The following is a 13704-nucleotide window of genomic DNA, read 5'->3' on the forward strand; positions in this document are numbered from 1 at the left end:
ATGTCGATTACAACAGGTGTACACACAGCAATGAAACATAGTGTGATAATGAACAGCGCAAACCCAGATTACGCAATAATCGAGACTGAGGCCGATCGTATTGCTAAAGATGCCGTCAAGAATCTGAGGTTATCTAGACAGGAATATCAATACCCAAAGAGGTAAGATTCTATATGTTTAAGGTTTTATAAGATTCTATATGTTTAAAGTGAGGCACGCCATGGGGACTGGGATTAAGGCCAGAGTTGGCTCATTACCCCAACATTGTATATGCACATTATATTCTATATGGGTGAGGTCCTACAGTGAAGCATGCCATTGGACCTGGGGTTTAGGCCAGAGTTGGCCCATTATCCCAACATTGTATAAGCATATTCTATTCTATATGGGTGAGGTCCTACAGTGAGGCACGCCATGGGACCTGGGGTTTAGGCCAGAGTTGGCCCATTATCCCAACATTGTATATGCACATTCTATTCTATATGGGTGAGGTCATACAGTGAGGCACGCCATGGGATCTAAGATTTAGGCCAGAGTTGGCCCATTATCCCAACATTGTATATGCACATTCTATTCTATATGGGTGAGGTCATACAGTGAGGCACGCCATGGGATCTAAGATTTAGGCCAGAGTTGGCCCATTATCCCAACATTGTATATGCACATTCTATTCTATATGGGTGAGGTCATACAGTGAGGCACGCCATGGGATCTAAGATTTAGGCCAGAGTTGGCCCATTACCCCAACATTGTATATTCGCATTATCTCAACACCCAGGATGCTCCAACCTATTAGTGACCACTGGGTTGGAGCAATGTCCTTTCAGTGTTTTGCCCAAGGACACATACGCTTATCGGTATCGAGCATTGAACCCGGTATCCTTCAGTTACAGTCACAAAATTTATTATGACATAACAAATAAGACAATGCTCATTATTTAGTATGAGGAGGTTTGGGAGAAAGGAGGAGAAAGTGAGAGAGAAGCAAGAGGAGGAGGAGGAATCCTCTGATGATGAACAATCACCATTGTTTAAGAGTAAGTAGGGATTGTTCTTTTATTTTAGTGTGAACATTTTGTGCTTATGTAACTATATATAAGTAAGACATATGTTATGTTGGAAAAAAATTACTTAGTTTTACAAATGTGACTCATTTGGGTTAAACATTTTAGAATTTGTTTTACAAATGTCATTTCCCAGTAGAAATATGCAACAAAAATATGATTTGGGTTATTGCAAAACTTTCTAATAACATCTGGTGTGCCAGAAAACGTTCCTATGCATTTTTTAGATTTTTTTTCATCAAAAATGAATGTATATGTTATGACTAATCATCTGTGTCACAACAGGGAAAACCCCCTTTGGAAAAGCCCCTACATCATCCAAATCACTACTGCAACAAATCAATGAGAGACATAAAGGTGAAAACGTGGATGATGAGCAACTTGGTGAGTTGTTGTTATACCATGTGTGGATGTCACCATTGTGGACGTGTGTGTATTGAGCAAGACACTTAATGGCAATTGCTCAAACCCAGTGGTCACTAATGGCTTGTCCAAATTTTCATTCTTAAATAAAATTATATAACGACTGGTCTAATCACATGAGGATATTCAAGCTACATTCATTCTTTTAACTTATTCATCCTGTTGAATATAATCAAGAAGACACAAATGTAGAGACACAAATCTACTTTACCTCGTGTTTTTCAAACACAATACAGAAAAAGAAACTTTCATTTTGTTTTAATGTTATTTCTATAATTAGATGAAGGTTTCAAAGCATCAGCTGATGACAAAATGTTGCAACAATTGGTTGACTATCTTAAGAACCATCAGGTTAGTATGATTTGTTGGTAACATTATTGCTGCTGTTATGGGTTGGATACTGCTGGGATGGTAAGGGTTGCCACTAACGTGTTTGTAAATCTGGGTTTGATAATTAGGGGGGGTCTAGCTGATACCGAAATTTTTAAGTCTTCACAAACATTAATAAAATTAGCTCTTTTTGTTACTGTTTGGCAATTACAACTGTGGAGATTTTCTCACAATGTATAATATATAAACTACTGGAATTATTATTTGTTAACTTAGAAAAAAAGTTTATTTAACATTTTAACGAATGAAAATTAAACAAATTGAAATTGTAACATGACTTTATGAACCACCATTAATTATTATTTGTTAACTTTGAATTTGCAACTTTTGCATAGAAAAACCAATCACTTAGAATTAAAGTTACTTGAAATTGAAACATTTGTATTTTCCCAGGGTTCGGCAACCACAGATGAGATAATGTTGGAGTTCAAAGGTCAAGTGAGCGATGATAAAGCTCCTCGTTTCAAATCGATGTTACACCATGTTTGTGATGTCACAAGGGGAGCAGGGTTCACTACGTGGTCGCTTAAGCAGGATATCCTATCATAGATATCTTATAAAGCAACATAATTTTTCCGTAAATCGTGAAGTACATGTTTTATACTGTGTTTATGTTTAATAGTATGGTTTCTATGTTTTGAAAAAGTTTATGGAAAAAGTTTTATAAGTCGGGGTTATTTATGTATTGCCTTTTTCTTACATTCTCACCTAAAAAGAGATGTCTTATTCAATAAAAGAAAAAAGGATAGGGAATATAAGAATAGGGCAATATAGTAAGGTGGGGGAAGATGGGACACTTTTAGCACATACTATCCAGATACCCTGATCGTGTTTTAAACAATTAACAACGGTCTATCAAAGTCATAGTTTTATATTTCTTTGAATGTTTTTTGTTTACTGCTAAATGGGACAAGAAAATATAGTTAAAAAGTGTCCCATCTTCTCCCATCCTACTGTATATGTATAGAGATATGTTTTAGTAAGAAATTGAAAAATATTTTAAGACAATCAAATGAGATTTATTCAGGCTAAATATAACATCAATTTTATTTATCTCCTAGAATACGATAGCGAAGAACGAATACCTTGTGTATCGAAAACAAATGAAGAGAAAGGAACAGCAAATCGACAAGGGTGATAGTTGAGTAGAATTATTCTCAGAAAGTTCAAGTTTGATCATTGTTAACTATTCAATGATCATGTCAGATTGGCTGGTAAACCCACAGTACATGTGGTGGAAGGCAGTTACATTTGGTTTAGGCGTTGCATGGCAGCATAGTATATAATATAGATTATGTGTGAGGCCTTGCATCCCATATCTTAGCATTACTATTAACACCATTGTCTGGTTAGACAGCTTGTAGGTTCAAGTCCTTATATTTGGTTCAGTAAAGCAGATAGCTATACAAAAGATAATAAGTTGGGAAAGTTAGTGGCAATGGAACATAATATGTTACATTTTCTCTTCGAAAACGACAAAAGATCAAAAAAGTTATCAGAACAAGGAAGAGAAGGGAATATAGTCTGTAATATAAGTTGATAAATCTTTGTATCACATTTCAAAGAAATTCTAGAAAGGCTATTATTTTGCGTAGAGACAGGAAATGATGTAATAATCAAGTCTCGCAGGTTAAAGGTGAATAGTGTTTATATTGATCAGCAAAGTAAATGTAGGAAGTTTTTTCGCGCTTGCGTAAAGTCCAGTGGTTACGGATTCGAGGCTCATCGCTGCTGCCATGCGAGGATAAATAGGTTACATACGTGGTAACTTGTAAAGGGGCACGAGGTGTATGAAAGTGAACACCCGTGTTATAACGACTGTCGTTGCCCCGCCGTGCGAGGATAAATAAGTTACATATGTGGTAACTTGTAAGCAGACATGAGGTGTATGAAAGTGAACACCCGTGTTATAAAGATTGTCGATGCCCCGCCGTGCGAGGATAAGTAAGTTACATATGTGGTAACTTGTAAGCGGGCACGAGGTGTATGAAACAGAACGACTGTCGTTGCCCCGCCATGCGAGGATAATAAGTTACATTTATTAAAGTTTTGCTTACTCCCTATAAAGTTTCGGTTTATAAGATTTTCATGTTAAGTGTTTACCACCGAACCCAGTGAAGCGTGTCGGTCACGGATGAGCGGTCACAGGTCTCGTGACAAAGATACTGTTAAACTTGGTTTGTTTTAATTAATAATTAAATCTACTTTATTAACACATTTTTTAATTAGAGTAGATTTAATCACCCAGATAGCATAACAGACAAAGTTATTATAGTAAAACAAAATTGCATTTTTCGTTGTTTTTTCCTCTAAATGGAACAACCAAAGCCGAGAAGCAAAACAAAGGTCAAAAAGGTAAAAATTACTTTAATTTTAACTAAATTCTAACGATTTACACAAAATTAGGTAATGATTTAGGTAAAAAATAGATAAAACACTAAATTGTGCATCGTTTCTGACTTGGTTATGGTTCCTATAGGTTAAAAAGTAGTTTAAAGCGTTTGTTAAAACTACAGTCTCTGTATATATTACTTATTCTTTTTTTCATAATTTTACTTTTTAATTCTTTTTTAATTATATCACCAACAGCAATGTCTTGGTTTAAACCAAGAAGACGTGTCTTTTGTTATTTTATTGATTTTTTTTGATGATTCTTTAGAAAAACAAAGAAACAAAACTCAATGATTCGGATGATGGCCACCAGGTTGAAGATATGTTAGGTGTGTTGTGAGATGCATTCAAGTTACATTATGCTTTCTAAAGTATAAAAAAGTAGATTTTTTTGCTGCTAATATTTGTCAAACGTTCCTAATCTGGTGTTGTATTGCCGCTATTGAATTGCATCCTTTGCATTATAACATTTAGCAGTATGCGGCTAATAGGTATCTTAAGATATTAATGCTGCTTTGTATAAAGTGTAAAAAAATAGTTTCTTTCCTGAAGTATAAGTTTATGGTGAAGAATCCAGCAGTATATTTTATACGCTTCACCACTGCTACTAACCAGTAACGAATTGCCGCTGTTAAATTTACATTATAACATTTAATAGACAAGTGTGGGTAATATGACCTAACATACAATCTGCTTAGGCCTAGGCACTTATAGGTAAATGTATGATCAAAAATATTACTTCTTAGACGAAACTGACCCACCAAATAGGAAAACACGCACCAATTACACTTTCACACCTAACAGTATTAACTTAAGTGTAAATAAACAAACCAATAAATTTCATTTCATAGAGGAAACTCCCCCAGCAGAAACCACCACGCCCCCTAATGGCGAAACATGCAGTCCTGTCGTACCTGGACAATTCTATCAACTATGGGCGGGCAAGCGTAACGTGTCACATGATGATAATGAACCCATTGTGACTCACACACAAGATTATGAAGGTAATAATGGGCAATGCCTTTTTATGCAACTAACAATTATTGGTAAAGAATTTTATGGTTTAGGCCAGAGTTGCAAATAACTACACAGCATAGGCGGCAAACCTAGGGTGACAGGGTGGGCAGGCCATTAGGCCAACCCTAGAATTTATTGCATTAATAACAAAGCATTACAAATAATAAGTTAAATTTTACAAGAATCTCATTGTATAGGGATATCAATATATAGTAGTCCTTTAACCCTTCTAACAGACCCAGCTACAAGAATCTCAATAAACAGTTATATAACTATATGTTAACCCTATTAAACCACAATTCATACCCGAATACAATTATCTCAATACATTATCTTAAAATGCAGTTTTTTCACCCTATATTACCCCCCTCATAGACCCCTCAGCCCCACCACCCCCTCTCACCTTTGACCCCGTAACCCCTGACACAGTTGGACCCACAGCCCCGTTATTCCTCAATGAAACAAACCAAGATGTTCAACTTAATCTACTGGATAATGATGATGAGGTAATAATGACATCACAAAGTTTTTTTAGCGGCTTATCTAATATAAAATAGTGTATTTCCGACGTTTTATCCGCCATTCATGGCGCCATTCATTTATCCGCCATTCGCTGCTGTCTTTTGATCTGAATTTCGTGGGTTGCATTATGCTGCTAACAGATGTAACAAATTTATTACTACACCGAAAACCTATTTTATTGGTCTGCCCACTCTACCATCCCATGTGTGCAGATATACCGGTTATGGTTGTAAATCACTTGAGCAAACAAACTCAATGTTAATATTAAACTAAACCTCAAGAACATGGGGTGTTAACCATTGGACACACATAAAGTTAAACTATTGAAAAACTTTGGGACGATTGGTTTTCTGTTTGGCTGACAATATGTACAATTATTGACCACTGGGTTGGAGCACTCATACAATCATAGGCGCCAAACTTTTATAAACACAGGGTAGGCAGGGATAGTTAGGTACACAAACTCAATGTTAATATTAAACCAATATATTCCATGGCAGAGTAGTAATAATATTGAATAAACTAATTTGTTACTGCTTATTGATGGTAGCTTTTACTTATTGTATTTTAATTATTAAAAGTAGTACTTTTTTTACAAAATTACTAATATTTTTTTTTAATTTAAACAAAATGTAAAATGAACGTATTTTTTTAAAATTATTTTATTTTTAACATTTCTATTCCAGTTGAGTGACTCATTACCCCACCAAGTGGAGAATGATGCAGTGTTGCCGTTTGCGGAGGATAGTTGGGACATGGCGGGTGAAAACATAGAAACAATATATCCAAGTCTACCACAGGAGGAAGATGAGGAAGACACAAGTGTTTTGGTGGGTTGATGTAACACCAACATTGTATATGTGCTTTCTATTCTATAGAGCTTGCAATTTGCTGTTTATGTTCTCTCCATTGGATTAGGCCAGAGTTGGCTCATTACACCAACACCCAGGGTGTTTCCGCATGGATTTTATATGTTAGGTTGATATGCAACAACTATGGCTGTTACTCAACCTTCAGCTTTTGCTTCTTCAAAATCCGTTGGTATCCAATCGTAGCTTTCTGGGTAATAAGTCAAACCTCGCCTAAACCCAAATAGATGTCTATAAACTGCCTCAGTGGGGTTAATGATTAATATTGCACCCTGGGTGTTGGATAATAAACCTACATCTTAAGTATCCGATGTGACTTCACCCGTATAGAATGGAACCAGTTGTTATATCCCCCATTAACCATAGTTAATCTAATCCTACCATCCTCCCCCCAGAGCCCCTTCAGCCACGAGCAGTTATCCACATTCTACCATAACATGTTGTTGGACCACGGTGATGTATACACTGATCAGTTTATTGAGGAGTCGCACCATTATGATGACGTGTTTAAAACTCTAATGCTTAATTATTATCAGGTATACTGATGTTGTAGCTTAGTGGTTCAAACCAGAGGGTATGGGGTTCAAAGCTTGGTGATGCTACCATTGTATATTAACTTATTCTTGTAATATAGTGGTTAGAGCGCTAGTCTGGAGTGTACTGGGTTCAAAGCTCAATGCTGCTACCTTGGCGAATGTGTCTTTGGGCAAGACACTTAATGGCAATTGCTCCAACCCAGTGGTCACTAATGGGTTATCTAAATTGTCAGCCACACATTAAAAATAATCACCCACAAAGTTACATACGTGGTAACTAAGAGATATATATTTCCCTAATAACTGACATCATCAGTCTATTACTTAAATACAAACTTGTTATCACTCATATTGTTGGACGATTCTCGTTGCATCATAACAAATACACCAAGTGCTACTAAATGCACAACATATAAACATCGAATCCAAATAATGGTGAACCAAAGATATATTCCCCCAATAACTAACATCATCAGTCCCTTATTTAAGCACCCCAAACCCACTAACCCCACATTTTAATCTACAGGCATACGAAAGACTGGTGATTGCTGAACAAAAGAGCAAACAGCAAAATGAGAAGATTGAAAAAATATCCGAACAAGTTTTTATCACTGAGATGGAAGAAGTCAGGGCAGAGGTTAGCATCTAACAAAATATTTAATGCAATATTATATTAATATAGTACTGTGGGGTAGGACGGGATACCGTTAGCACATAATATCCAAATATCCTGATCGTGTTTTAAACAATTAACAACGGCCGATAGGAGTCGTGAAGATACGGTTTTATAATTCTTTGAATATTCTTTGTTTGCTACCAAATCCAAATGGGATATGAAAATAGAATAAAAAGGTGTCCCATCTTTCCCCACCCTGCTATATATCAATATACTCTTTTACTTTATTTTTAGTGTTTTAGCTAGATGCCTTGTAGCAACAACAGAATATTATAATACTTATTATTTGGTATATAAAGAAAAACATCTTTAAATCTTTAAATGTATGACATTTTACTATATAACATAACATTCATTATTTATTAAATCTTTGTGTATTTCCATTTGTTATCGGCTGAATTATTTATTAATTTATTTAAATATGCTTTTGTATATTTCCCTATTATGTGTATAATGTATGGCTTTGTATTGGTTCGTCATACTATGTAATTGATATTACTACACGAATATTACATGTAACAAAGCCAAGGTAATATCCCTTGTATATTCATACACATTCATTTCATTATAATTAGGTTCTATAGCAAAGTATCCCAGCATACTTTATATTATGGGGTTTCATAATATGCTTTCATAATATGCTTTCATAATATGCTTTCATAATATGCTTTCATAATTCTTTCATAATATGCTTTCATAATATGCTTTCATAATATGCTTTCATAATATGCTTTCATAATATGCTTTCATAATATGCTTTCATAATATGCTTTCATAATGCTTTCATAATATGCTTTCATAATATGACACCAATACATGTATTGCATGTAGATTGTTACAAAAAGTATTATAACGTGCACAAAGTATCGCATACCCACCATTACATACAGTATCATACCAGACTATAGTGTGTGTCCTACATATCGCATATACATAGTTACATAAAGCAATATATATTATGGTTACATACAGGTTTACTGTCAAGACCAGCGTAAAGTATCACACACCCATCGTTATGAATCTTTCCATATTGATGAAGAAGCATTAACAAAGTTAAGCACTTCACTAAATGAAGCGCAACACATGGTGAATGGTGGGCTAAGTTCACTTATGTTCATATCATCGTTGGCTTACCTACGTTGTGAACAACACTTGCATGAACTTGTGAGGGTTTTCAAACATCATAGAAAAAGACTGCAAGAGAATCAAGGTTATTGCTTATTATGTTTTCTGCTCTACTGCAGTGTTAACAGTATTGAAACATTACAAATAACACTGTAGCTCTACTGTAGTATAATCACAATTCTGAAAGAGTTCTTTTTGCAACTGTATGTTTCGTTAAAATTTCAGAAGAATTAAGGTTATTGTTGTTCATAAGGGTTTGTGTGCTACATAGGCGTAATGTTTTAGGTATCGAGGGTGAAATTTTATCCCTACTTTTAAAAAACCGGGGTGACATCGTATGTTTATTTAAACGCAAAACAGCTTTTACCCTGCTGTTAGGTGTCTATACAAACAAGCAGAGCCACAATTTATAGACAAAGATGACATGTCCACAAATTAAAGATATATCTCATCAATAGTGTATAAAGTAATATAATTTACATAGAAACATAAGTAACATAGAAACAATATAACTAACATAGAAACCATATAAACATTATAACCAACATAGAAACAATATGACTAAAATAAAAACATTATAATAACATAGAAACCATATAAACAGGGCAAATCGAGCCATCCATCTTACTTGAACTACTCGATTCTTCCGTCACCGATCTAAAACGAGTCGCTAACGTTTTGTTTTCGTTTGTCCGCCGCAAACGGCCACATGAGGGCAACGATAAATTCTGGAACGATGTCACTAGGTGGCTCTCACTGGTACGTTTATGGATTTCTATTTTAGATGTTTTTAAACTTTGTCTAATATATTGATTATTTTAACCCGAACAGGTTTGTTGACCTTGTACAACTTTATTACTAAAATACTTAAATATTTTAAACTTTGTGTAATCTCATACAACATTCCATGTTAGGTAACAAATTTTAGAGTCTTCTTATTTCCTTCTAATTCTAAATATTTTAACTTTATGCACATATCGATTCTTATCTAGTTAATGCAGCGTACAGTTTGGAGCCCTCTCAACCACCCCTAATATAGCACCTGCATTTTCTCACCCACAGAGAAACAACCCCACAATGTTGTGTGGTGTACAGTTATAGCATTATAATCTTTACCCCCCAGATTATCACCCATCTACTAGAGTTCTCTGATGAGGGGAAGCACCCAGGTCGCCACTTTAGTGAAGAGATGTTTGTAGTTAACCATCTACTAAGGTGTCCCCCTGCTATACATGAATGGGTGGAGGGGCTTGTACAGGTAGGCACATTCAAAGTTGTTTAAGCTATGCCTATGACCCCTAGTAACCCCATATGACCCCTAGTAACCCCATATGACCCCTAGTAACCCCATATGACCTATAGTATGACCTCTAGTAAACCCATATGACCCCTAATAACCCCATATGACCTCTAGTAACCCCATATGACCTTTAGTAACGCCATATTACCCCTAGTAACCCCATATGACCTATAGTATGACCTCTAGTAAACCCATATGACCCCTAATAACCCCATATGACCTCTAGTAACCCCATATGACCTTTAATAACCCCATATGACCTCTGGTAAACCCATATGACCCCTAGTAACCCCATATGACCTATAGTAACCCCATATGACCCCTAGTAACCCCATATGACCCCTAGTAACCCCATATGACCCATAGTAACCTCATATGACCCCTAGTAACCCCATATGACCCCAGTAACCCCATATGACCTATAGTAACCCCATATGACCCCTAGTAACCCCATATGACCTATAGTATGACCTCTAGTAAACCCATATGACCCCTAGTAACCCCATATGACCCCTAGTAACCCCATATGACCCCTAGTAACCCCATATGACCCCTAGTAACCCCATATGACCTATAGTATGACCTCTAGTAAACCCATATGACCCCTAATAACCCCATATGACCTCTAGTAACCCCATATGACCTATAGTAACGCCATATTACCCCTAATAACCCCCTATGACCTTTAGTAACGCCATATTACCCCTAATAACCCCATATGACCTCTGGTAAACCCATATGACCCCTAGTAACCCCATATGACCTATAGTAACCCCATATGACCTATAGTAACCCCATATTACCCCTAATAACCCCCTATGACCTTTAGTAACCCCATATGACCCCATATAATAACCCCATATGACCTATAGTAACCCCATATAGCCCCATATGACCTATAGTAACCCCATATGACCCCTAGTAACCCCATATGACCCCTAGTAACCCCATATGACCTATAGTAACCTCATATGACCCCTAGTAACCCCATATGACCTATAGTATGACCTCTAGTAAACCCATATGACCCCTAATAACCCCATATGACCTATAGTAACCCCATATGACCCCAGTAACCCCATATGACCTATAGTAACCTCATATGACCCCTAGTAACCCCATATGACCCCTAGTAACCCCATATGACCTATAGTATGACCTCTAGTAAACCCATATGACCCCTAATAACCCCATATGACCTATAGTAACCCCATATGACCTATAGTAACCCCATATTACCCCTAATAACCCCCTATGACCTTTAGTAACCCCATATGACCCCATATAGCCCCATATGACCTATAGTAACCCCATATGACCCCTAGTAACCCCATATGACCCATAATAACCCCATTTAAACTATAGTAACCCCATATAGCTGTATAGTAACCACATATAACCCTATATGACCTATATTAACCCCATATGACCCCTAATAACCCCATTTGACCTATAGTAACTCCATATCACCCCATATAGCCCCATATGACCTATAGTAACCCCATATGACCTCTAATAACCCCATATCACCCCATTTGACCTCTAGTAACCCCCTATAACCCCTAATACTGCTATTTCCTAGACACCTAACAGGTAAAATACAATTAACCCCTCCCTAGATATCCGGCCCCGTATGCTCTTCCTCATCCAATGACAAGACATCTCTTGATCACTCCATCTTCCTTCTATACATCATATTACGTGATCCTCATTCACGGGATCAATTCCTCATGGAGTATAGAGCAGCATTGGAACAATCACGGGAGAAATCGACATCGGGGGCAAGTTGGACAATGGTGGGTCCATGTTGTTTTGGTTGAATATGAATGAATAGCCAGCTTACAAGTTACCGCATATGTAACTTTGTGGGTTGATTTTATTTGTATGGCAGATGGCACTGCCCATTATGACATCATGAACTTATGTTATGGAATTTATGACATCATGAGTAATAAATTTTATGACATCATTAATTAGAACATCAGTACTATGACATAACCCATGATGACATCACACATTATGACATCACACGCTATGACATCACACGCTATGACATCACAGATCGATGATGAAGGTGAAGAAATAGATTCTACGATATCCTCGTTACTTCTACCACTAGAGAGCGATCTAATCCTCGTGTTCCGACAAGTTCCGATGGCAACCATGCTCGCTCATGCGTTGAAGCTCGTTGTTAAACCAGGTATCATAGAAATAATATAAATTTCCATGAATATCTCATAAAATAATAGAAATAACAAAAAATGTTCCTAAATGTTCATAGAAATAATTATAAACATTCTTCTGTTGTTGTTACAAAGCGTATGAGCTATTTACTTATATATATATATATATATTATAAAGGTACTAGTAACAATAAACAGCTCATATGCCTTGTAACAACAACAGAAGAGTATTTTTAACGATTTCTTTCATATTTATGAACATTGATATCCAGATTATATTGTTCATCTGGTAATAAAGTTAATTTTATACAATACAAATGTTTTAGTGTATGTATTACGATATCCAGATGATTGAACATAATATATAGTTAATATAAAAGTGTAGAAATAGTAATAATATATTAATCCCAGTATTTATACACCTTATATACTTCCAGATGGTAAATACGAACACCCCACAAGCATAACAAGTGAAACAGTGTTGACCAGTATTGCTGTGTGTGACCTTATATGTGATATACTGGGTGAGGGATTGGCAACACTGGGGAGGCCCAAGTAAGTAATAGGAGTTTGAAAATATATTTAACTTTTGATTTTAAGCATATAGAACCATTACCGCTTAAATTTATTAATGGCATAATGACATTATCCTTTTTTTTTACTTATATTATTTAATAAAGCAGGTATATCAAGTACCACAAATTATGACTTAATAAAAATATTATAATTATGCGGCTGTGCCCCAAATGCATAGCCTTGGAAAGAACAGATTTAACTTTATCTAAAGAATGCATTCCATGCATTTATTATGTAATAAAACCTAATATTATATAACCATGCACCACATAATGTAAGTTACTTGATTCCAGATACAAACAACTAGTGCGTAGGATTGCGCAATCTATCCGCAACACTGTGCTTATTGTGGCTGAACAATGGCAGTTATATAAAGATAATCATAATAATGAACAAACGTAAGTGTCTGTTATAATGTGTTTGCTGTTGTTAGTCCTGAGGTAGCAACCTCAGTGTTTTACCGTAATAGTGCTACATACCTACATCTATTACCACAAACCAGGTCTTAGTTAGAATGTAAGTATGCATAAACTGCCACAGTGGGGTCTAGATGGTAGCACCCTGGGTAATGGGGTAATGTAGTCTTATTGAGTATTATACCTGGTTGTTGGGGTAGTGAAAAGAATATAAAC

At 36.0% G+C, this 13704-nt stretch overlaps 2 protein-coding genes across 4 annotated transcripts in view; both read left to right on the forward strand.

Annotated features, from left to right (window-relative positions):
- The window catches only part of LOC149735167 (uncharacterized), a 24021-nt gene extending 21536 nt beyond the window's left edge, over positions 1-2485 (forward strand). For both annotated transcript variants that reach the window (XM_089879364.1, XM_089879363.1), the window contains 5 exons: positions 17-161; positions 943-1037; positions 1350-1448; positions 1768-1838; positions 2271-2485. In XM_089879364.1, coding sequence (XP_089735490.1) covers positions 17-161; positions 943-1037; positions 1350-1448; positions 1768-1838; positions 2271-2426 — 566 coding nt within the window. In that variant the 3' untranslated portion in view covers positions 2427-2485. The remainder of the gene's footprint in view (positions 1-16; positions 162-942; positions 1038-1349; positions 1449-1767; positions 1839-2270) is intronic.
- Positions 2486-3887: 1402 nt separating this feature from the next.
- The window catches only part of LOC149735168 (ectopic P granules protein 5 homolog), a 33162-nt gene continuing 23345 nt past the window's right edge, over positions 3888-13704 (forward strand). For both annotated transcript variants that reach the window (XM_089879350.1, XM_089879351.1), the window contains exons 1-14: positions 3888-4232; positions 4537-4597; positions 5120-5272; positions 5661-5791; positions 6494-6637; positions 7072-7212; positions 7739-7849; positions 8861-9098; positions 9618-9772; positions 10137-10271; positions 11933-12109; positions 12375-12513; positions 12934-13051; positions 13366-13470. In XM_089879350.1, the coding sequence (XP_089735476.1) occupies positions 4191-4232; positions 4537-4597; positions 5120-5272; positions 5661-5791; positions 6494-6637; positions 7072-7212; positions 7739-7849; positions 8861-9098; positions 9618-9772; positions 10137-10271; positions 11933-12109; positions 12375-12513; positions 12934-13051; positions 13366-13470 (1850 nt within the window). In that variant the 5' untranslated portion in view covers positions 3888-4190. The remainder of the gene's footprint in view (positions 4233-4536; positions 4598-5119; positions 5273-5660; positions 5792-6493; positions 6638-7071; positions 7213-7738; positions 7850-8860; positions 9099-9617; positions 9773-10136; positions 10272-11932; positions 12110-12374; positions 12514-12933; positions 13052-13365; positions 13471-13704) is intronic.

This window comes from Ciona robusta, chromosome 6, assembly GCF_009617815.1.
Source record: "Ciona robusta chromosome 6, ASM961781v2".
Taxonomy (NCBI): Eukaryota; Metazoa; Chordata; class Ascidiacea; order Phlebobranchia; family Cionidae; genus Ciona; species Ciona robusta.